We start from the raw sequence: 21,167 nt of genomic DNA, 5'->3' as shown, positions 1-21,167 counted from the left end.
CAGCGCTAACCCTGCTCTGCCTGCGTGTGTGTTTGTGTTCCTCCTGCGGCAGAACAACGTCCCAAGCCCCGTTCTGGATTAAGGGAGGGTGTCGAACCATCCCATTTGCGCAACCTTTTGAGAGCTGCTGCTGGGTCGTAACATCCATTTTTCTGGGTAGGAGCCGGAAAACGGGCAATAATCCCATCGTTCTAATTATGAGCATTTTAGATCTGCCGCCTGCCCAGAAGAGCACAGAAAGGGGCGAGAAGGGAACTGTTCGGATTCCGGACCACAAGATGCAGAATCCACAAAAGCCGATAGGACCATGATATGCAAAAGTCATGGCTGTTCACATCTGGCTTGAGATCATGGCACATGCTTTGTCTTGTCTCAAAGAGCCATTACAGGTGTGGGCTGGTGATCTTTTTCTGCCGCCAGCCTGGGAAAGGTTAGTCCTTCCAGACGCGGGGAGCGACAACAGCTTCCACCAGCCTAGCCGGTAGAGGTGATAGGATTTGTAAATCCAAAACACCAGGCAATTCCCCCCCCCCCAACCTTCCTTTTCACAAGACCAGGAGTTCTCATTATGGGGTCCCTGGGCATTGGTGGACTTCAAACCCCAGAAGCCCCAGTCGGCACAGGAAGCCATTGGGGATTCTGGGCATGGTAGTTCAAGGCAGAATCCTACCACCTGAGGAGAATTATGGGGAAGAGGTTCCTGGACAACAACTCCCATCCTTGTGCTGATGGGAATTTTAAGCCAGTGCCTAGAAGCCCACATCTAACTTCACCCCCTCCTTTACAATTTCTGGAGCATCCTATGAACCATGGATGTTGGCAGGAGCGAGCGAGGTGTTGTCTTAAAGCTGCCCTTGCCAGCATTTCTCATGCAAGGGTTGATGGGAACAATGGTCTGGGAGAGGACGGAGGGATCCCCAAGTGTGGCCAGTTGGACCTTCGGCCAGTGTTGGAACTCCTTGGTTTGGGCCCTATTCTGTGAAGAGCAAATAAGCAAACTTGTTCCATCTTCCATGCAGTGGACCGTATGAGGTTCCCCCACCCCATCTTCTCCAACCCAAACATGTCCAATCCCTCAAACCTTACACATTGTTCTGCTCTGAAAGATTCAGTGTTTCTTTTTTATCTCCCTGCTCTTCTACCCTTTTGGAAACCAAGGCCAGGGGTCTATAAACGCTGCACAATTCCAGATCAGTGTTGCCTGGAGTCCCTTTCAGCACAGCCTACCTTGGCCCCGGAGAGTGAGGCCAGGAGATGGCCGAGATCTGCCGGGCCCACCAGGCAGCTGTTTTTGCACAAAAAGCCGACCGCGCGCTCCCACCCAGCCGCCAAACAAGCCCAAGCTGCACCTTCTCCGGGCTCAAGGCTACGGCGTCCGGAAAGCACGCGCGGCCCCCCGGCGTTATCACCACAGGGCCCCCGGAGTCAGGGACCCGAGCCTCGGCCAGCAAGGAAGGAGACGTTCAGCAGGCCGTTGGGTGGGCCACACCTGCCACAGGCCACGTGCCAGGAACGTGGCGGAGGCGAGAGGCTGCGCCCCGGCTGCTGATAGGCAGGAAAGGACGGAGATAGGGCCTTATCGGGCTCTCCCTCTGGGGCTTTTGAAATATCAAGGTTGTGGAGAGAAGACTGTGCCAAGCTCCCTGCTCGCGAGATTTGGGTGGGTGGGGGCTTTTGATTTCCAGGGAGGAGTGTCTCTGATTTAGGGGATAGGCCAGGAGGCAGTAAAATGAGGTGCTCCAGATGTGGTGGGGGCTGCAAACACCACCCACACCCCCACATTCTTGACCGCCAGCTGCGCTTCTTAGGGGATGCGCTGTCCAGCCGTCGCTAGAAGCCTGCCCTTTTGGGAGCCCAGCCAAGTGCCTTGCAGGCAGATGGGGGTTGTAGTCCCGAAGACCCCAAAGGGGGCTGGCTTGCTTCTCCCTGCGCTAACCATTTGTTCTTCTCTGCCTTCGAAGCTGACTTGCGGCTGCCCTAAATGGGGCTTTCAGGACAAGTGACATATTTTAAGAGTGTTTTTACCTGCTCCACACCCCCAGTGAGCTTTTGTGGCTAAGCGGGGATTCAAACCCAGGCCTCCTGAGTCGTAGCCCATCGCTCTTTCCCCCACCACAGTGGGAATGCTCTAGCGCCATACACGGAGGGCTTTCCTACGCACGCACAAAGTGTTTTCCTCCCACCCCAGTGGTGGAGGTGCATTGAGGGAAAGTTCCTATATATAGGACTCAGCATCACCAGGTAGGCAGGCCTGGCCTAGCCTTCCATGGTTTGTTGGACTACAACTCCCAGCATTCCTCACTCTTAGCTATGCTGTCTAAGACTGATGGGCATTCTAGTCCAACATAATGGGGAGAGCTGCACTTTACCCATCCATGAATGAGTGGAACCAAAGAGCAGCGGATGTCGAAGACGGTGCACACTTGAACCCGCAGAGCAACTGGGCCAATTTTGAGCCTCCAGGTGTCTTGAACAACAACCTCCATCGCCCCCGTGCTGGCTGGAGTCAAACCGCAGATTTTTCTGGACCACCAAAGAATTCTCTGCCTCACGGCCTCAATTAGAGGGAGGCCCAAATACAGCCCTCCAAAGAAGAAGAGGCTGCAGTTCATCATCCACCCAAGCCAGTAGACCCAAGGGTGGGGGAAACTGGGAACTGTAGTCCTGGTAAAAATCTAGAAGGGCCGCATTCTGCCTTGGCTATCTGGATTGCAGACCCTCAAGCAGGAAGAAAGTTTGTGAGATGAGTCTTTGGGGGGGAGGGGAAATCCAACATTCAATCATGACATTTGAAGGGGTTCCTCCTGAGCATGGGCAGAGTGTCATCCTCTCAGTCCTCCGGAACCATGAGCCGCTTCAGTCACTGGAAGGGGAAGCTCAAGCCCCCCCCAACTTCTTATTCCTCCTTCCAAAATTGTCCCCCTCCATGAATAGCCCTGACCTGCATCCAACCTTTGCTGGGAAAAGGGGCCTCTTTCAACATCCGCCCAGCTAGCCAAGACCTTGAGAGGGAGAGCCAACGAGCCCCCAAGGCCGGCTGGAACCGGGCTGTCCCCCCGAAACCCTCTAGCCCAAAATAGCAAGCCGCCTGCTCGAGGAAGTAGCCACTTCGCCCAGCAGGCCCGCCTCCCCTCCAGCTCCCTCGACCGGCCCGAGTGAGCCCGGCATAAGGCAGCTTTACCCCTCCCGCCCTGGCGGAGAGACCTTGAACCCTTGCCCGAGATGTATTCCTCATGCCATTGGCACCGGCTCCGAACATCTGGCATTTCAGCTGATAATTGCCTACGATGCAGCCGGAAGGCCCCCCCCCTCTCCATTCCCGCTGCTGTGTTCGGTTCAGCCGGCCGTGGGGACGGAGGGAGGCTGGCCGTCCCTTACCTGAGATGCCGGAACCGAGGGGCCACTGCGGCTCAGAGCACTCTGCATGCCCTCAGAAACAGCCCTCTTCCTTCTCTGGCCGCAGAGGCAAAGCACAACAGATGGATGTGTAGGCAAATATAAAAATATGCGTGCAAACATGGATACCGTATGTAGATAGATACATATGTACATATTACCTATATATGTGCTTATAAATGTACCTACATCTATTATATACACACATATAAAGAAATATTGTACATGAGCAGCTTCGGTCACTGGAAGGGGAAGCTCAACAACCTCCCCCCTTCTTATATATTTGAAGCTCTGCTCTTTCACCAGATCATTTATAGGTCTGTGCTTTTGCTATTAGATTCCCCCAATTTTGCTATTAGATCATTTCCCAAGAAAGAATCAAGGTGGGCTCAGTTCACAAAGACCAGCCACGTCTCTTCCACAAACTCTCCAGATCTCCCTGGCCATCTCTCCGAATGGCGATGCCCGTAAACCCAAACAACATCCCTTTCTCCACAACCAAAGCAAGTATTTTAGCCAAGGGGACAAGAGACCCAGTTTCAAATCTCGCCGCGTTGACCATCAACGTGATGAGCAAAGGGGTCTTTTGTTGCAATGTAAACTTTGCAAAATATTGACTAAATATTAAGGTTTTCTTGATGAGCTTGTTCAGCAGTTGGAGCCGTCTCAAAAGGCACCAGCTTGGCCTCTGCTAGAGGATTTTAAAGCACGAATTGGATGCCAACCTACTTACCTAGGAGAGAAAGAGAGAATCACTGGACTTCCAATATGGTTGGGGTTGAGTTAGAAGATCTTTGAGTTCCTTTTCAATTACAGTGATGCCTTGCTAGACAGTTGCCCCGCATGACAGTTTTTTCGCTAGACATTGACTTTTTGCGATCACTATAGTGATTCGCAAAACAGTGATTCCTATGGGGGAATTTCGCTGGACAATGTTTGGTCCCTGCTTCGCCAACCGATTTTCGCTAGACGACGATTTTGACAGCTCCCTCCGTGCTCGCAAAATGGGTGTTTTTGGGACCTAAGCTTCTCAAGACAGCTATTTAAACAGCTGATCAGCAGTTCGCAAAGCGGCTTCCCTATGGCCGATCTTCGCTAGACAACGACGATTCTTCCCCATTGGAATGCATTAAACAAGTTTCAATGCATTCCAATGGAGAAATGCTTTTTGCTAGATGATAATTTCGCTAAACAGCAATTTCAGTGGAACAGATTATCATCGTCTAGCGAGGCACCACTATATCTGTTGTTGTTTTAATGAGTCTAGAGTAGGATGGGTAACAAAGCCACTATAAATCTGTATGTTTCGGGTCTCAGGCCTCCATTCTGGCACGGCTGAGACAAACGTCATTGGTACAGGCTCTATGTTAATTCCCAGGACAAGGTCATGGTGACATTCTGAAGTTTCCACTGGTCTTGGACAAGACTAGGATGGCTGGGGGGTGGCCTCGCCTGCCTCCCCATGGCCCCACAATCACAACTAAGCCTTGCCAGTGTCTTGTAATGCCACTGTCCAAAAATCAAGCCTGTCCCAAAGGAAGCCAACCGGCCAGAAAGGCAGTTCCCTACCCTTAAAAATGGAAGGCATACGTCTCTACTTGGAAAAGCTGCTCCGGTTTAACCAATCCGGATTAAACTGAGCTGGGGCAAAACTCTGTTTTGGCAGCAGGGCCCAGCTGCGCCAGACAATGCCTCGTGAAAGGGAGTCCTTGTTAAATGGGGGGGGGGGGAGAAAGTGTGTGTGTGTGTCAGCAGCTAGACAATAAATCAGGTCTAGTCTTTTTCCTCCCTTATTTTTTAATGAGCTTCTTCTCGGACTGTGCAAAGGGCTCCTTGGCCGTCCATTAACAACTTCCCTCCTTCTCTGGCTTTATCTATGGCAAAGGTTCCGCTTTATCCTCCCTGCTGCCCCATGCGAAGGAGCCCCGTTTATGAGCAGTGTTTCTGCATCTTAATTTTTCGTCTCCTCGTCGTGTGGGTCACGTGGCCCTGCTAAAAGCCAATGGAGCAGCTGTCCGGAGCCCAAAACTGGCCACCCATCGGGAGGCGGGGAAACGGCGGTGGGTCCGGTGGAGGCCGCGACGTCCGGAACATCCCGGTGCCCCCCACGGTTCTGCTCTGGCACGAGAGAGACCTGTGCCAAAAACAAGGGGAAACTCCTCCATATGGTTCTGTCCAGATTAGGATCTCCGACCAAGGACTGGGTGGTTGTTCGCTGCCATCCCTGGCGGTCTGGAGGGAGAGCACCCGGGTTCCTCCAGTGGACAAAGAGAAGGCCATTTTGCAAGTAAGTGACGGGAGCAAGGCCCTAAGTCCTTCTGACCGCTGGATGTCCAGCGTGACCTCCCTGATCTCTTCCACCCAGCGCTGGGCTTGTCATTTCTACACTATGCCCTCATGGCTTTCTGGGAAGACCTATTGAAGGATGTATTGAACTGGGTCTGGCAAGGACTCGGTAGATCCTTGCTTTCGGTAGAGTCTGGCTTGGGTTTGCTCCCGTAATTCTGCAGGAAAGTGGCAATCGTGACGCCAGGCCTGGGAGACGGGTGGAAGGAGCTCCTTTCCACCCCATCTCCTCCTCCCCTGTTTGGTCTTCGAGGCCATTCCTATAAGTCAATCTGAGTTCGAATCCAGGCTGGGTTTCCACTGGAGCTTCAGACTTGATTCCACAACATGCACCGAGGGGGGGGGCGCCTCTGAGCGTGTGGAATGTGTCTTCTTCCTGACCACTGCATAGCTACCAGGAGCCAAAGGAGGCTGAGTTTGGGGGAGTGACTTTTTCCCCTTGTTTTTGGACAATGGCATTCTGCATTTCCCTGCCAGCGTGAGAATTAAGACACTCGATTTTGTTTTACTTTTCCCAAGTTTTGACTAAGGGCCTAGCACACCTCCTTAAGAAAAGCTCTCTCTCTCTCTCTCTTGCCTGGTATCCAGACTTGGGAAACACTTTCATGCTAACCCGGGTTCTTCTGATAATCTAGTTTGTCCAGATCTAGTTTGTTCCAGCCCCAAAATATCTGTCTCCTCCTTCCCTTGCCCACTTTTTTGGTGACATTCTCCCAAGCGATGACCCTCCTCGTTCCCCCCCCCCCCCCCCCCGTTTTAAAGGAACCAGTAACCCTGGTGTTGTGTGTGTTGCCTTTTCCTTCTCTGCTGGCTCTGGGATTAGGAAGTGAGGTCTCCCCTTCTCGGGGGGGGGGGGTCAGGGTTGACAGCCCCCTAGGAATGCGTGGAAGCACAGGAAATAAATGGTTTGCTAATAGGTGGTGGCACTCACGGTGCCGCATTTAATTATCCCAGAATAGCTAAATCTTTGCTGTTGAATAGCCACTAAGTCACAATGAAACCCTAGCAAATGCCATCAATTCGAAAAAGGCCAAATTAATACATAGTCAAAGTGGTCTTAAAGAGCAAGTAAGTGGTTAGATAACTAAGTGGATTTAAAGCCCTGTATATAGGAAGGAGAGGATGTTTTTTATATATATAAATATAAACACACACAGAACAGAGCACGTTGAGTAGTGAGGTTGGTACGTGTATGTTGCAGCCTCAGTGGAACTCCAGTTCCCATCAGCCCTTCCCAGCACAGCCACATGGGATTTGGAATCCAGTCTCTTCCTCATTCCCTGATCTGAGTTGCCAACAAAAAATACGGGTGTAAATCATTTCTCCTCCAGTTTTCTAACCACCTGGATCCCTGTCCTCCATCTCTTGCTTCCCATACCACCGAACTGTCTGCGGCACTCTGTCCATGCTCACGGGCACTCTTTACCTGGCTCAGAGAGATGCTTTTATGACACTCACCACCTTTCTGTGCCTGGTCCCGGGAGGTGTTTTCCGGGTTCCTACCCCAAGCCATCACCAGAGGGACTCAGTCCCCTTCTTAAAGGGAGACCCATGCCATGTGGGGGTGGGGGAGCTCAGCTCAGCCCAGCCCAGCAGGATAAGCTCAGGCGGCCATTTCGCACCGTCTAAACAAACCCTGGCGGCTATTTTTAGTGGCTGTGGTGGATCCCACCAGAGGGAAGAAACCTCCCTTCGAGTCCCGGGCCTGGAGGCAGTTTCCTTCCAGCAGCCGCAGGAGAGGGTGAGGAAATAAATCCTGCACCGCTTCCTTTCCAGAGTTTGGAAAAGTGAGGCCCACAAACACGTGGGAATGGCACAAGGGACAAGACACGGGTTTTGGGGTATATATATTTGGAAACACCCAGTGGGGGAAGAATAGATCTTCCCTGCAGGTGGAAACATAAGAGCGTCCTGACAGCTTAGCTTTCAGCCTGCAGGGCCGTGGGGAATCATTTAATACTCCACGCAGGGAGAAAGAGAAACAGAGCGAGAGGGACCACCTGGAATGGTGTCAATCCAGGCCGAGATTCAGCTTTGGGGGAGAGCCAGGCAGGGCAGAAATAAAACCGAAATAAAGCCGTTTTATATCTTAGGCTTAGAGGACATCGGAGCCAAAGGAAACCAATCCAGTAAATACGAAAATGTAACGAGGAGCCAAAGAGTGCGGCGTCTTTAAACGGAACGGAATCCGAGGGTGGTCTTTTGCGATATATAAACCGATCTTCCGACACGGGGAAAAGAAGACGACCATCTGCCGGTCGTGTGAATGGGCTTCTGGACTGGCCCGTTCAAGGGGGTCGAGGTGGAGGTGGCTGGCGGCAGTGAAATCCGCGTGGATTTAAAAGCTGCCCCCCCCCCACACGCACACACATACAAACACGTCCGCAACAACTCCAGGAAAGCCTCCGGGTCTGAAAATGATCAATTCGTTCACTTACAGTATTTATTTTCCCTGTGCCGCCTTTCTCCTAATAGAAACGCGGGGCATCTTACAACAAAAATCTAAAAAAAAACCAGATCTAGCTAAACTCCACAGTGCTTTATGGGGCTGAAACTCAATTAAACCGCGTTTCTTCCTCTGATGCTAACTCACCTGCAATGCGGGGTTGCCGCCTCGCGTAAGATTGGGGGGGGGGGGGTGGCCGCTCCCGTTTACGCCTGCGCGCAACACCTCCCATTTCTGGAGTGTTTTCTGGCCAGACCTTTTATGGACTACGTCTCCCAGAATCCCCCGGCCAAAGAAGAATGTGCCCCAGCTGTGATTTAGGTAGTGGTTTGTGTGTACGGTGGATTGATAACCCGCCTTTCCCTGCCCGAGTTAGAAGTCAAGGCGGCTCATAACAAAACTGAAAATAGATGAAGGTAAAAAGACGGCGATACCTTCTGAGGTTAGAAGAGATTTACCTAGGCCAGGAAGAATATAAAGTTGCCCCTTATCTCCAATCCTATTTACATTGGCAATAGAAGTGCTGGCCGAAGTAATCAGGAAAGATCGGTTAATTAATTGCGCGGATATTAGAGACGATGACAAAATATACTTGTTTGCAGACAATACCTTGTTAATAATTAAAAATCCAAAAGAAACATTGCAAAAAAATTAAAACACCTCTAAACTGATTTGAAGAAACACCTGGATTAAAAGTGAATTGGGAGAAATCTGAATGCATTTTATTAAATCATCCAGAAGCAGACAAGGAGGAATTGAAAAAAAGAATTTGAAGGAAGAAGAGAAAGTGTCATTAAATGTTTAGGAATTTATATTACATGGAATTTACAAGATATAAGTCAACTAAATATGGATAATTTGAAGAAAGACATTAATGAACAGATGAATCACCATCAAAAATTTAAAATGTCTTGGTTTGGTAGAATAGCGTTATGTAAAATGAAGATTATCCCTAAACTCAATTTTGTATTTTGGATGCTCCCAATAAAGATAGGAAAAAATGCTTGAAAGAATGGCAGAGATTAATAAATAGTTACTGCAATGGAAATAAGTGAAGGATTAATAAGAGGCTATGGTATATTACACAAAAATAAGGAGGCTTGGATTACCTAATATTAGATCATATTACATCTCAAACCGACTTAGACTTATACGAGATATAGTGCAAAACTGAAACTTAATATGGAAGGAACTTGAAATGCCAGAATATTCTGAGAGAATGGAGGGATTCTTCTTTAAAGAGAGAACTGTAGAAAAAATAAAGAGAATAACTAACCCCTTTCAGATGACTATGGTAGAGTGCTGGAATAATTATAGATACTGTATATACTCCACCTATTTTACCATTATTACAAGTAGTGGAGGTTTAGAGTTTCCCCCAAATTCTTAAAAATAAACTTAAAGAAGTATTAATAGAGAAAGGCTTCAGTCCTATAAAGAGTTGGATGAAAAAGATACAAGATGAGACTATCATAATGGAAATTTGGGGGGAAGAAGAAGGAATTTCCTGGTTAAACATATTCCAAATGGAAAGTTGAAGTAGAGAGTGGACAAGTAAAAAAGGAGGGACTAGAAAATTGACAAAACGTGAGGAGATTATCGGACAAAGACAAGATCAGGAAGAAGGAAGTAAAAGAAAGGGAACAGTTAGTATAATTTATAGAATGTTGGTGCATTCAGAATCTGATCAAACAACGATGAAAAATCAGTGGCAAGCAGAGTTTAAAGAAGAGATTAAAGGATAGGACTGGAATAACGTATAGTCACAAAGAATAATGAAGAATATGTATATATGGGTAAAAGAAAATTGTTAAAAGACAGCATGGAGATGGTATTTAGCTCCAGCAAGATTGAATATAGTAAATAAAAATATACCATCTCAGTGCTGGAGATGCAAAAAGGAACCTATATGCACATGTGGAGGACATGTGAAACAAGAAAAAAGAAGAAGCAGAAGAACGGGTACTGGTTTTTTAAGGAAATTAGAAGAGATTTTAAATAATTATAACATGGAGGCAAGAAAGCCAGGATCCTGTTTGGGAATTTGGGGAGGTGTCTGTGGTGCGGTCTTTTGTGCGCCTCGCCAACTATGCCCAGCCAGGAAGAAGTTACAGGACTCAGTGCCTGGCCTGTGCCATTTAAAGGTCTTTTCAAATGCACATTTCAAAAAAATTATGACGTCTAAACCATGAACTAGCAAAGAAATTCCTGGAGGAGACTCCACCCCAGGACCTTCTGTTCCTGTTTAGATTAGATTTAGATTTTTTTTAATGAAAGAAAAAAAATAATGGCTTGTTTAAAGAAAGGCAGGGGCAACAACGGGTTGAGTAGCATTTAATCCGAAATATCTCTGTAGAGATCAATAGAGCGCTCACTGGAGTGAAAACGAATTTTATTTTTAGAGTGGTGGATGGGGGACCCCAACTGGCACCAGATCACACTCTCCCTTGCCGAAAAGGCAGACGGAAGGTTTGGAATTTTCCAGCGACTGTCCCACAAGGATTGATTGATTGATTGATTATGCCGCCTTTCTCCCAGAACTGGCGCCCAAGGCGGTTTACCGCACAGTTTTAAATAGCAGAAAATTAAAATGCAAGAACGTTGCAAACATTACGTTCATTATGTTATTAAAATCCAATTAAAATTAAAAAGCAAAACGGGGGGGGGGTGGTTTGAGAAGGAAACCCGGAGGGAAGGGGTCCGGTCTGGGCGGGGTGGGGGCGGCGGAATCTCTCTCCTGCCTCATTCCTTAGCTGTAAATCCGGGAGAGGAGCAGGCAGGGGGAGAGAATTCATTTTCCACCCTAATCATGCAGGTCAAGGTTGTGAGAGAAATAAACAAGAGAGGAAAACCGGAGTGAAACCTTTTGTCCCCGTCGATGGTCTCCTCTCCCCAGAACTGGAGGAGGAGTGGGCGGGGGAGGGTGGCAGCCACTGCTTGCCTTCCCCGGTAGCATCTGGATTACGGTTAAGGGGGAGGAGAGAATGAAAGAAAACCAGAGTGAGTCCTCTTCTCCCTCCCCCCCCCCCCCCGTTTCCGTGTGAATGGGAACATTCGTTCTGGATTGGAGGCGATCAGTGTGTGTAGGGGTGGGGGGTGCTGAGCGGCCTCCTCTCGCAGGCCCTGCGTCCTTATTTTGGGCTGAAAACTTAAGAATCGTTTTTTTTGGGGGGGGGGAAAGCAATGCGATTCTCCCAGCACGCTTAGCCCCGAAGTCCGGAGTCTCGTTTCGCGCGGAGAGACGCCGATCGTTCCCGTAAGCGCCCTTCACTGGGGCGGCGAAGCCTCTGAGGTCCCTTTGGACGGTGCTGGGGAGGCAGGAAAGGGTCCGGGGGAGGGGCGTACCGGCGGGGGAGGGGGGCAGACCACAAAAGGGGGGGTCATTACCAGGAGGACTGGGGTGGTTCTGGCATTCCCAGCCCTCTGGGGACCCCCTTCCCTCTCCTTCCCTTTCTGCTCCTGGTGCGTGCGCCCCGTCGGGTCTTCTAGATCCTTGTACCCCACCCGGTCCGGGGGAGCCCCCAAAACCCCTCCGAGGATTCCAAGCCTTGGGCTGTTGGGTGCGTAGGTCCCGATCCAGAGGGGGGACCCTCCGTTTCCTTTCAGAGGAGGAGCGGCCGTCGAGGCACGGAAGGCAAGGTGTGGGGCTGCCCCGGGGGGGGGGGCGCGCGGAGGAGCGGGACCCTATTGCTTGGGAGGGGGGGGGCAGATCGGACTCCAGAAGGCCCCTGGCCCCACCCCGCGGGGATGATGGAAGAGTCACCAGGACCCCCCTGGGCGGGCTGTGGGTTTTCTCCCGCGTCCCCCCCCCCCCGCCTCGCCAAAGAGCGGCGGCCACGGCAGCAGAGGCGCAAGGCCGCCACCGCCCCGGCGCGCTATAAAAGCCGCCCGCCGCCCACCTTTCCCTCCTCCCTCCCCGAAGGGCCAGCCGGTCGATCGCTCGGCACCGTCCGCCTCTCCCTCCTCCGGTGGGTCCCGCGTCGGCCGGACGGGCACCGCCTTGACCCCCCCCCCGGCCATCCCCAGCCCCTCTCGCCTTCCCTCCCTCCTTCCCCGGCTCTCCTCCACCCCAGGGGGCTTGAGCGGCCGGCTGCCCGGCTCTTTCGCCTTCCCTGCAGGGTCCGGCGGCGGGGATGGATTATTCCTACGACGAGGATCTGGACGAGCTCTGTCCCGTCTGCGGGGACAAGGTCTCCGGCTACCATTACGGTCTCCTCACCTGCGAAAGCTGCAAGGTAAGCCCGCGACGGGTCGGGCAGGAGAGGCAGAAGCCGGCCTGGGATCCCCGGGAGGAGGGAGGAGGAGGGAGGAGGGGGGTGAGAGGTGAGAGGAGAGGGTCGTGCTTTGGGGGCGCCAAGGGGAGGCCGATCGAGGAGGGAAGGGATCCCCCACAACCCGGCGTTGCTCGAGGGACGCCCCTAAAATGCCCAACCTCTGCCAAGAGACCACCAGCGCGCCTCTCTTTTGAAAAGGGGGAAATCTTCTCTATCGGACCCTTAAAGAGATCCCTCGCCCACGCCAGGAAGAAAAAAAAGGATCGACGCTAGAAAACGTTCCTCTGTTTTGGATCTAAAACAGAGGGACGTTTCGCAGCCCGGCGCAAAAGATACGCAGGAGAGAGAGACCCCACCAGGCAGCGGATCAAAGGATCCCAGCTGATCCCAGACCCCTGTTAATATTGTTTGGGGGGGAAAGACACAGATGCCATCGCCAAGAAATAGGTCCGCAAGCTGGGGGAATTCCTCTTCCCCCGGGGAAAGGCTTAAAGGCACCCATCCTGCACCGAACCCGACGGGAAAACTCAGCCTCCTTCGCCGCTGCCGGAGAAAGAATCGCCGCTGCCGGCGGCATTATCATAATCCATGGGGCAAACCCTCCCCCGGGGAGAAATTCAAATAAAATCGAATTATTATTTATGATGGTGGGTGACGCCGGGCGCGCGTTTAAAATAAATGCGATTCCTCCCCTCTCTCTTTGGTTTAAGACGATACAGGAGGGAAGGGTTCTAATTAAACAGAAATGATGGCAATTGTGGCCACTTAACGCTTAAATTGTTTTCGTTCTTGCCGCTATTGCTGTTGCGATTACTGTTGCCGCTGCTACTGCTATTATCATCGTCATTATTATTAATACAATGCTATTAATATTAACCGCAGCAGCGGTAATACTAATAGAGCCCGCGGGGACTTTCCGTGCGTTTCGAAGCCGGTTTTTCGACTCTCGAATTGAGCCCTCTCGAATTGAGACAGAAGGTTATTATTTAGTCCCGGAGTAACTCTTGACTTCGCCTTCTTTTAAATTTCTCTAAATTTCTGCGCTTTGGTTCCCAGCGAATCTGGGCGCCAGGGTTACATCTGCAATCCGGCGTCGATCCGGTTTTTCGTGGAGATCCGTAGTTCTAGAGAAAGACCGTGAGAATATAAACCTTGCCGCTGGTAATATAGGTCGCTTTCCCGAGGTTCCTTTCAAAGGATCCAAAGTGCAGCTAACCGCAATTCGGAGTCACTTCGATTGGCCGTTATCCTTCAGTATGCAGAGTCCCGAATCTGGATTGCGTTTTCTTTTTTCTTTTCTTTTTTTAAAAAATTCCTTCCGTCGTAAATTAAGCCACTGTCCCGGTCATATTATTTAGAGATCGCTCAGTCCGTTTAGAAATAAATGAGACCGAATGATTAAGAAAAAGAAACTCAAATAAGAAAATCAGTATAGAAATAAAACAACGCCAATTTGGGTGGGTTTAGCGACCCGTCGGGAAAAAAACCCTTTTAATGGGAACTAATTTTTTTGTGAATTAATATTTTCACGCGGGTTCTCTTCCCCCGCCCAGGGAAAATCTTAATTTAACTTTCTACAAGTTTTTAAAAATTCTGTATTGCTGTTGGGTCCGTCTATGCTCCCTTATTTTAACAGGAAAAATATTTTTATTTTATTTTGTTTTAATGCTATCCCAGTCCACATGGAATTAACCTAAAATGGGTGTTGGCCTTCACCCTGTTTTCCTAACTCCCACCCCACCCCAAGGAAGAGGGAAAAACCTGGGCGCCCCCCCCCCAATAATCTGACCGGCTTGTTCCACCTTCGAGAGTGGGTGGGAAGATTCTCCTTGCGCGCCATCCAAACAGGTTTGCGCCCCGCAGCATCTCTGGATGGGCGCTCGGAGCCTGCCGGTTGATGTCTTCTTCCCTTGGCAGGCTGGAAAGGGCGCGGACTTTGCACCCGTGGGGCAGAAAGGAGCCCACTGTGGGGCAGAGGGCTGGATGCCCCCCTACTGAGGCCAGAGGAGAAAGTGTCTTAAACATAAAAAAACCCCAGTAATTATCCTATGCAACAATTAAACAAAACCTCCCCCACTAATAATTATCCTTATTTAGCAATTACTCAAAACCTTCCCCCACTAAAAATACCCTTTCTTTTATTTCCTAGGGAAACGTCATTCCCAGTCATAATACTACACTTTCCCTTGTGGGAACTTTTATTAAACGTCGTTGACAATTTATTGGGGCGATTTTCAGTTCGGCCTCCTTCGGCCTCCCAGCTGTTAAACCACGGATGGCCAACACGCAGCTCACCCCCCCCCCGCATAAACCCCCAAAGCGGGTGGATTGTTGTGTATTTTTTGGTATTTCGAGGCATACATCAGTTTGAAACCAAAAGGGAAAAAAAAAGGGGGGGGGAGAGGTAGCCTTAATTAAAGAATTTGAGATTGCTGCCCTCCAGATGTTGATGGACTCCAGATTCCATGAGCCGTGAGCCCTGCTGGCTCGGAGGAGGATGGGATCTAGAACTCAGCACCCCAGTTAGGGGGTCACAGCTCCTCTGGCCGGCTCGGGGTGGGGCCAAGACGTGCTGCGCGGTTTGTACATGCTCAGAGGAATCTCTGGGACTTCCGAGGACTTCTTTAGGTCCCGCCACTGGTGTGGAATAAAGCAGCTGCCCCCCCCCCCCGTTGCGTCTATTATTTAAATGAGTCGTGTGGTGTGTGATTGCCACGCCGCAGCTATGCACAAATAGGAAAAGGTGTTGCCCCGAGGAGCTTACACCCTTTAGGCATACTTTTGGGGAGGTTTGCTAAAGTTTTTTTAAAACGAATTGCCCTAATTCAAATCAATTTAAAAAAAAAAAACGCGGAGTTTTTTCTCTCCTCCAGATTGCGGGTGTGTTTTAAACGTGGCCGATAGGATACGGCGCAAAAGAAGCGCCGGGGATGCTACTCCCGATCCTGTGGGTATCAGAGCGCAAAGTCTCCACGCAGCTGTCTCCTAAGGGGTGCTGGCCAGAAAGGGGGGGGGGAAACTACATCTCTCATCATCCGCCTCCAAGATGAGATATTGGAGGCGGCTTGGGCTTCGAACCGGCTTAAGCGGAAAATCTTTCCGACGTTTTTTTAAAAAAAACACGTAATCGATGCCCCAGGAACCGTCTCGTTGCTTTCGCATCTGAAGTGAACTCCTTCCCCGAGTTCCTGAAAGGGAGATCCCTCTTATGCCCATTTCCCTTCGTTAGCTAAAGCGGCGATTAGCATAATTAAATTACTCGCGTTAGTGACCTACCTACTCAATAGGTGAATTAATAATTGTAAGGGTATTTTAAAGAGCAATTAAGGGGTTTAAACCGAGAGAGACTAAGATGATCTGACCGCACCAACCCCTTCACTCTGGGGTATAGCACGCCTGAGAAAAGGCGAGCGTGTTCCTGAGCATAGATAGAGTGCATTTCTCCAAATAGCGACTGAAAAAAAGAAAAGAGAGGGAGAGATTTATCCGTGGCCTTCTTCCGTCCCCGTGTCTCATTCCCCCATCTCTTTTTTCTCGCTCGCTTTCTCCCCGTCCAGGGCTTCTTCAAGCGGACCGTGCAGAACAACAAGCATTACACGTGTACCGAGAGCCAGAACTGCAAGATCGACAAGACGCAGCGCAAGAGGTGCCCCTACTGCCGCTTCCAGAAGTGCCTGGCCGTGGGCATGAGGCTGGAAGGTGAGCGGAGGGACTCCCGGGTTGGGTGGAGGGCCGCGCGGGGGTTGCACGTGTGAACGGGTGACGATCTCCGGCAACAGCTTTGGGAGGCCTTCTAGGGGCTCCCATCCAGTTTCTGGTCCGTGTGTAAGCGTTAGGGGTATTGCTGTTTTACGTTCAAGCAAAGATTTTTTTTTTTTTTGCTTGCACCCCTCTTTGCCCGAATGTGGTTCCGTTTTCCCATCGTAAGCAAGCTCCGTGTGGGGCGCAGGAGGGCCGCGCCTTTCGGGGGTGGGGGGACGGGAAGGGGAGGGCTGCTTCCTTGCTTGCTGCTTCACTCTTGCACCTCCGATCCATCAATCCTTCCCACCCCCACCCCCACCCCCAGTCTTGGTAGAAAAGGAAAAGCCAAATACACGCCTCCCTGCACGTGTGAATGCAAAACCTTCCATGGCTAGAACTCTCGTTCGCCCCCCCCCGCCCGCTTTGTGCCTCAAGAGTGGAAATTAGGAAGGGGGGACCTCAAAGTCCTTCTTGAGCTTGTTATTCGCTTTTTCTTCCGAGTAAACACGCTTCAGATTGCTCTGTTATTCCGACGATAGCCTGCAGACGTGTTAGATCTGCCTCTCCAAGCGGCGTTTTTAGCGTCCTGGGTCTTCCTACCAGATTTTATTTTCCCCAGATGGCTGGTCAGAGCTTTCTCCGAAAAGTAATGGAAGAAGACCTTTGTAAAAACAAATTATTTCCCTGGGACCTTGTTTCTGAGTGCAAACCAGCACTTCGAAGAGAAACTAAAGCTGATCTACAGTATATTCTTTTTTTAATTATTATTTATTACCGTTACTCAGGCTTTCGGTATAAAGCCAGCCTTCAACCTCAGAGTAGCCCGATCACTAAGACAGTATTCCTGAACATGTGCAAAGCGCCTGGCTCAAATCACAGCCCTGATTATTATTATTTCGTGGAAAAGCGGGATCAGGGTTTTTAGAGCACTTGAAAGTACGAATTTCAAGCCCGTTTGCGACTTTCTCTCCACTTCCTTTCTCCCATGACGGTTATCATCATCATCATCATCATTATCATGCCTTGCAGGAAATCAGCACCAAAAGTTACAACTCCAATGCGTAAATGCCTCGTTTTAAATGACTCTTTGTCTGGCGTTTTAAAGAAAAGAGAGAATATCTAATATATTTTCTTAAACCTAAATCGGGCAAATAAGGAGATCGCTGGCTGAATCCAGGCGGAGGAGAAGAAAGGCAGGAATCCTTGAACGTTCGGGGGTCTTGAATAAGAGAAAGTGAAAGCGAATTGTTTGGTGGAAAAAAAAAAGATGAACGGGGTTACACTGAGGCTGCATGGCTGAAATCCGGATGCTTTTTCCGGCACTGTCCAGGTCTGGATATTTCCGGGTTGTTTTCCCACCCCTTTTTGAGTGGACAACAGGAATTGTCGGGTTCTTAGTTTCAAAAGAACAGAATCTAACTTCGATCACAGATCCAAAGCAAAATGGGGGAAAAAATTATAAATATATCAAAGTTTATTGCTGTGGAAGGAGACGAATGTTTTAAAGAAAAGGTCTGTGATCAACAGAAGCCTGCAGATTTGTGTGACACACACAAACACACACACACACAATTGGCCTAAGTAGATGCATCCTATGGACTAGAAGCCAGAAAGCTCATTCTAGGAAGGGTATTCTGTGCATGTTCAGAAGCACTCTGCCCAGAGGCCATAGGAAAGGAAGGAGGCATGTTGGAGTCAGAAGAAGCCAAAACCAGCCCCGCCCCCCGCATGTTCCTGTGTGGGTTTGTAGGTGGATGCTTTGTTTCCTCTCTTTTTAATCATGCCAAAGAGGAAAAATCATTGAAGCCCATTGTATCAACTGGAGTTTTCACCCAGAACAGCTTCCTCCTCAGAGGGATCAATATGAAAGCTAGAGAGGGTGGAAGGTTGCCAGTTCAATCCCCGTGATCTCCTTCTAGAAGGATCTGGTGAGGACAGGATCCATTTTTCCCGCCAGAGACCTGCAAGTGACCCAGGACCCTTCTAGTTGTTTGGGACTAGAACTCCCATCATTCCCACCCAACCCTGCCAGAGGTCAAGGAGCATGCGAGCTGTAGTCCCAGAACACTTAGCTGGCCCTGCCAAAATGGACTAATAATTAAGTTTCATTTTGAAATTATGCTGTCCGGAAAAATAAACCAAGTATATTCATAGGCACCATTCTGTGTCTCCCCATTACGCAGAAATGAAAGAACAGTCCTTTCCTACATTGCAGTAAAGTATGGAATGTGCTCCGGTAAATAAATTGAACTCTTTGTTCCAATGAATAAATAAAAATAACTCAGTGCTTTTCGCGCCGCGAGAGACTCAGCCTGGGGCATCCCTTGGGCTCTAGATTGAGCCGGGCGGGGGGCCGGAAATAATCGCAGCTGGACTTTGCTCCTAAGCTTCCTTGGCAAAGGTTTTTTTTTCCGGTGTGTGTGTGTGTTTCATAAAATCCGAATCATCTTTCTGGCTTGGCTTCCAAGCTGATAGGGAAAATCGAAGCCAAAACACAGAACAAACGGGGGGGGGAGCCGGTTTGTACCCCTCTCCTTCACCTGAGTCAGGGCGCATGTGGGGGGGGGAGAAGCTTGTTTGCAGGCCAAGACAGCTGCCTGCCTGGGAGGCGAGCCCATGATTTGGGTCCCTCCGCCCAACCTGACGTGTGGGAGTCGCTAGGCTGGCTGGCAAAGTCACCCCCCTCCTCCTTTCTCCTCCTGCGGGGGGGGGGCTTGCCTGGCACCCTCTAAAAAAGGCGAACAGTCCTGATGTCCAGGGAGGGTTTGTTCCCGCTTGTTGTTGGAGGCGGTGGGGAGGGGAGACTGCCTTTTCTCCTATGTCTGGAAGGGCCACCCCCATCTGCTGGAGGCGCTTTCTAAGCAACTGGATGCTTGACAGCAGCTGGGAAGAGGGGCCCAATCCGGAGGGGCTGCAAAGAGGAACTTATCCCCTTCTACACACATCCTGATGTATTCTTAGCTTCAGCTCAGTTTAACCTCCCTGATTCAGCCCCCTGGTCCGGTCCGAGCATAGACTACTGCAGCAGAGTCCTCCTGGGGCCTGCCCTTGAATGTGGTTTGGAAACTGCCTTTGGTTAAGGGCCTGAGGAGGCCTGATGTCGAACGATGGGGCATTCCTTCTGATGCCCCCCATATAGGGAGACCCACATAGAGGGTTTGGGCAGAATGGTGGTGAGGGGGGAGAAGTCCAAATTTGTACAGGGTTTAAGGGCTGATGAGTCCGTCCCTCTGACCCTGATGCAGAGAAAAAACTTCTGGCCAACCTCGCAGGGCTTGGCCGAGTTCCTTTTTTGGGCATATGACCCCGAGAATGCCCCACAGGTGACCCTGGCTGGGGAATTCTGGGAGCAGAAGGTCCCGGAAGGAACTTTTCACCGAAACTCACCGAAGTGCAAGGATCATCTTAGAGGGGCCGAAAGGAAGCACTCCCCCAAGTTGCTAAGAGACCTCCCCCAGGGCTGCATGGGGTTGGGAGGGGTTGCCTAGCAACCGGAGACGGAGTATCCTTTTCCAAGTCTCCTCCTGCCTCCAACCCACCGAGGCTGCCTGCCTGCTTGCCTGCCTCCCCAGCTTGTGTGAACAGACCCCTGGGCCTGACTCCAGGGGTCTGCTTTCTCCCCAACTTCTTCCCTTCTCTCCTCTCCTCCAGCCGTGCGCGCAGACCGGATGAGAGGCGGACGCAACAAGTTCGGACCGATGTACAAGCGGGACCGCGCCCTGAAGCAGCAGAAGAAGGCCCTGATCCGCGCCAACGGGTTCAAGCTGGAGACGGCCCCCGCAACGGGCCCCCCGCCCCCGCCCCCACCGCCCCCTCCTCCTCCGCCCCCCATCGTGTCCCCCGTCCAGGCAGGGGACTATGGGAGCCTGCCGGCCTCGCTCCACGGCCTGGCTCACCACCACCACCACCATCATCCCCACCACCACCACCACCACCATCATCCCCATCCCCACCACCACCCCGGGGTGGGAGCCAAGGGCCTCCCTCCGGCAGGGGGCAGCGGGAGCAGCGGTGCCATGACCCCTGTGGACTATGAGCGCAGCCCCTACGGGACCCCCGCCCTGGCCGTGCCTGTCCCCGCCGCCGCGGGCCATGGGGCCCTCTCGGGCTACCACTACCCCCCCTTCACTAGCCGGGCCATCAAGTCTGAGTTTCCAGACCCGTATGGGCTGCATCCGCACGAGGCGGCACCTGCTTACCCGTATCCCGAGGCTTACCCAGGCGGAGGGGGCAGTGGGGGCGGTAGTGGGGGTGGAGGGGGCGGAGGGGGCGGAGGGGGTGGTGGAGGAGGAGGAGGAGGGTCCCCAACCACGACGGCGCCGGACATCCCCGACGTGATTCTCAAGCTGCTGCAGCTGGAGCCGGACGAGTCGCAGGTCAAGGGCCGCATCCTGGCCTGCCTGCAGCAGGAGCAAAGCAAGGGCCGCCACGAGAAGCTCAGCCCCTTCGGGCTCATGTGCCGGATGGCCGACCAGACCCTCTTCGCCATTGTGGAGTGGGCCCGAAGCTGCATTTATTTCAAGGAGCTGGAGGTGAGAGGGAGGGGGAGGGGTGCTGGCCGGGTGGGGGGGTGGTTGGAGGAGGGGTGGGTAGAGGGAAAGGGTGAGGGACGCCCCTCCTTTCCACCACCCCAAAGTGTAGTTGGCCTCCATGAGGACTAGAAACCTGGACCCTCTCCAGTCTCAGCCCAGCTCTCCAACGGCTATGCCACAAAGACCTCTCCTTCTAGCCGTTGGCGTGGAGTCTGGGTGAGAGGGACTGACCCGTTCGATCTGACCCGCCTCTTGTGAAGCTGGTCGTTTGAACAGAGAGTTCCACCTCCCTGATTCAAGCCCCGAGCATAGACTACTGTAACGGAGCCGTCCCTGTCCCCTGGGGCTGCCCTTGAAGGTGGTTCGGAAATTGCCACGGGTTCGGAATGGGGCTCCTGGATTACATTTTTTCTACAGTTTTAAGTCTAGAAA

The 21,167-nt window shown here is 51.4% G+C and overlaps 1 protein-coding gene across 5 annotated transcripts in view; it reads left to right on the top strand.

Moving 5' to 3' along the window:
- Window positions 1-5,438: 5,438 nt before the first annotated feature.
- The window catches only part of NR5A1 (nuclear receptor subfamily 5 group A member 1), a 32,544-nt gene continuing 16,815 nt past the window's right edge, over window positions 5,439-21,167 (top strand). The window contains exons 1-4 of one of the 5 annotated variants that reach the window (XM_072985022.2): window positions 5,439-5,683; window positions 12,307-12,423; window positions 16,020-16,161; window positions 19,855-20,735. In XM_072985022.2, coding sequence (XP_072841123.2) covers window positions 12,322-12,423; window positions 16,020-16,161; window positions 19,855-20,735 — 1,125 coding nt within the window. In that variant the 5' untranslated portion in view covers window positions 5,439-5,683; window positions 12,307-12,321. Of the gene's footprint in view, window positions 5,684-7,407; window positions 11,189-11,226; window positions 11,445-11,581; window positions 11,828-11,915; window positions 12,157-12,306; window positions 12,424-16,019; window positions 16,162-19,854; window positions 20,736-21,167 lie in introns of those variants that run through there. The other 4 variants (XM_072985026.2, XM_072985024.2, XM_072985025.2 and 1 more) reach the window with 4 other exon arrangements.

The sequence above is a fragment of the Pogona vitticeps genome, chromosome ZW-PAR, assembly GCF_051106095.1.
Source record: "Pogona vitticeps strain Pit_001003342236 chromosome ZW-PAR, PviZW2.1, whole genome shotgun sequence".
In the NCBI taxonomy this organism is placed as follows: Eukaryota; Metazoa; Chordata; class Lepidosauria; order Squamata; family Agamidae; genus Pogona; species Pogona vitticeps.
Note: the sequence above shows the minus strand (reverse complement) of the source record. Positions and strands in the feature narration are given on the sequence as shown.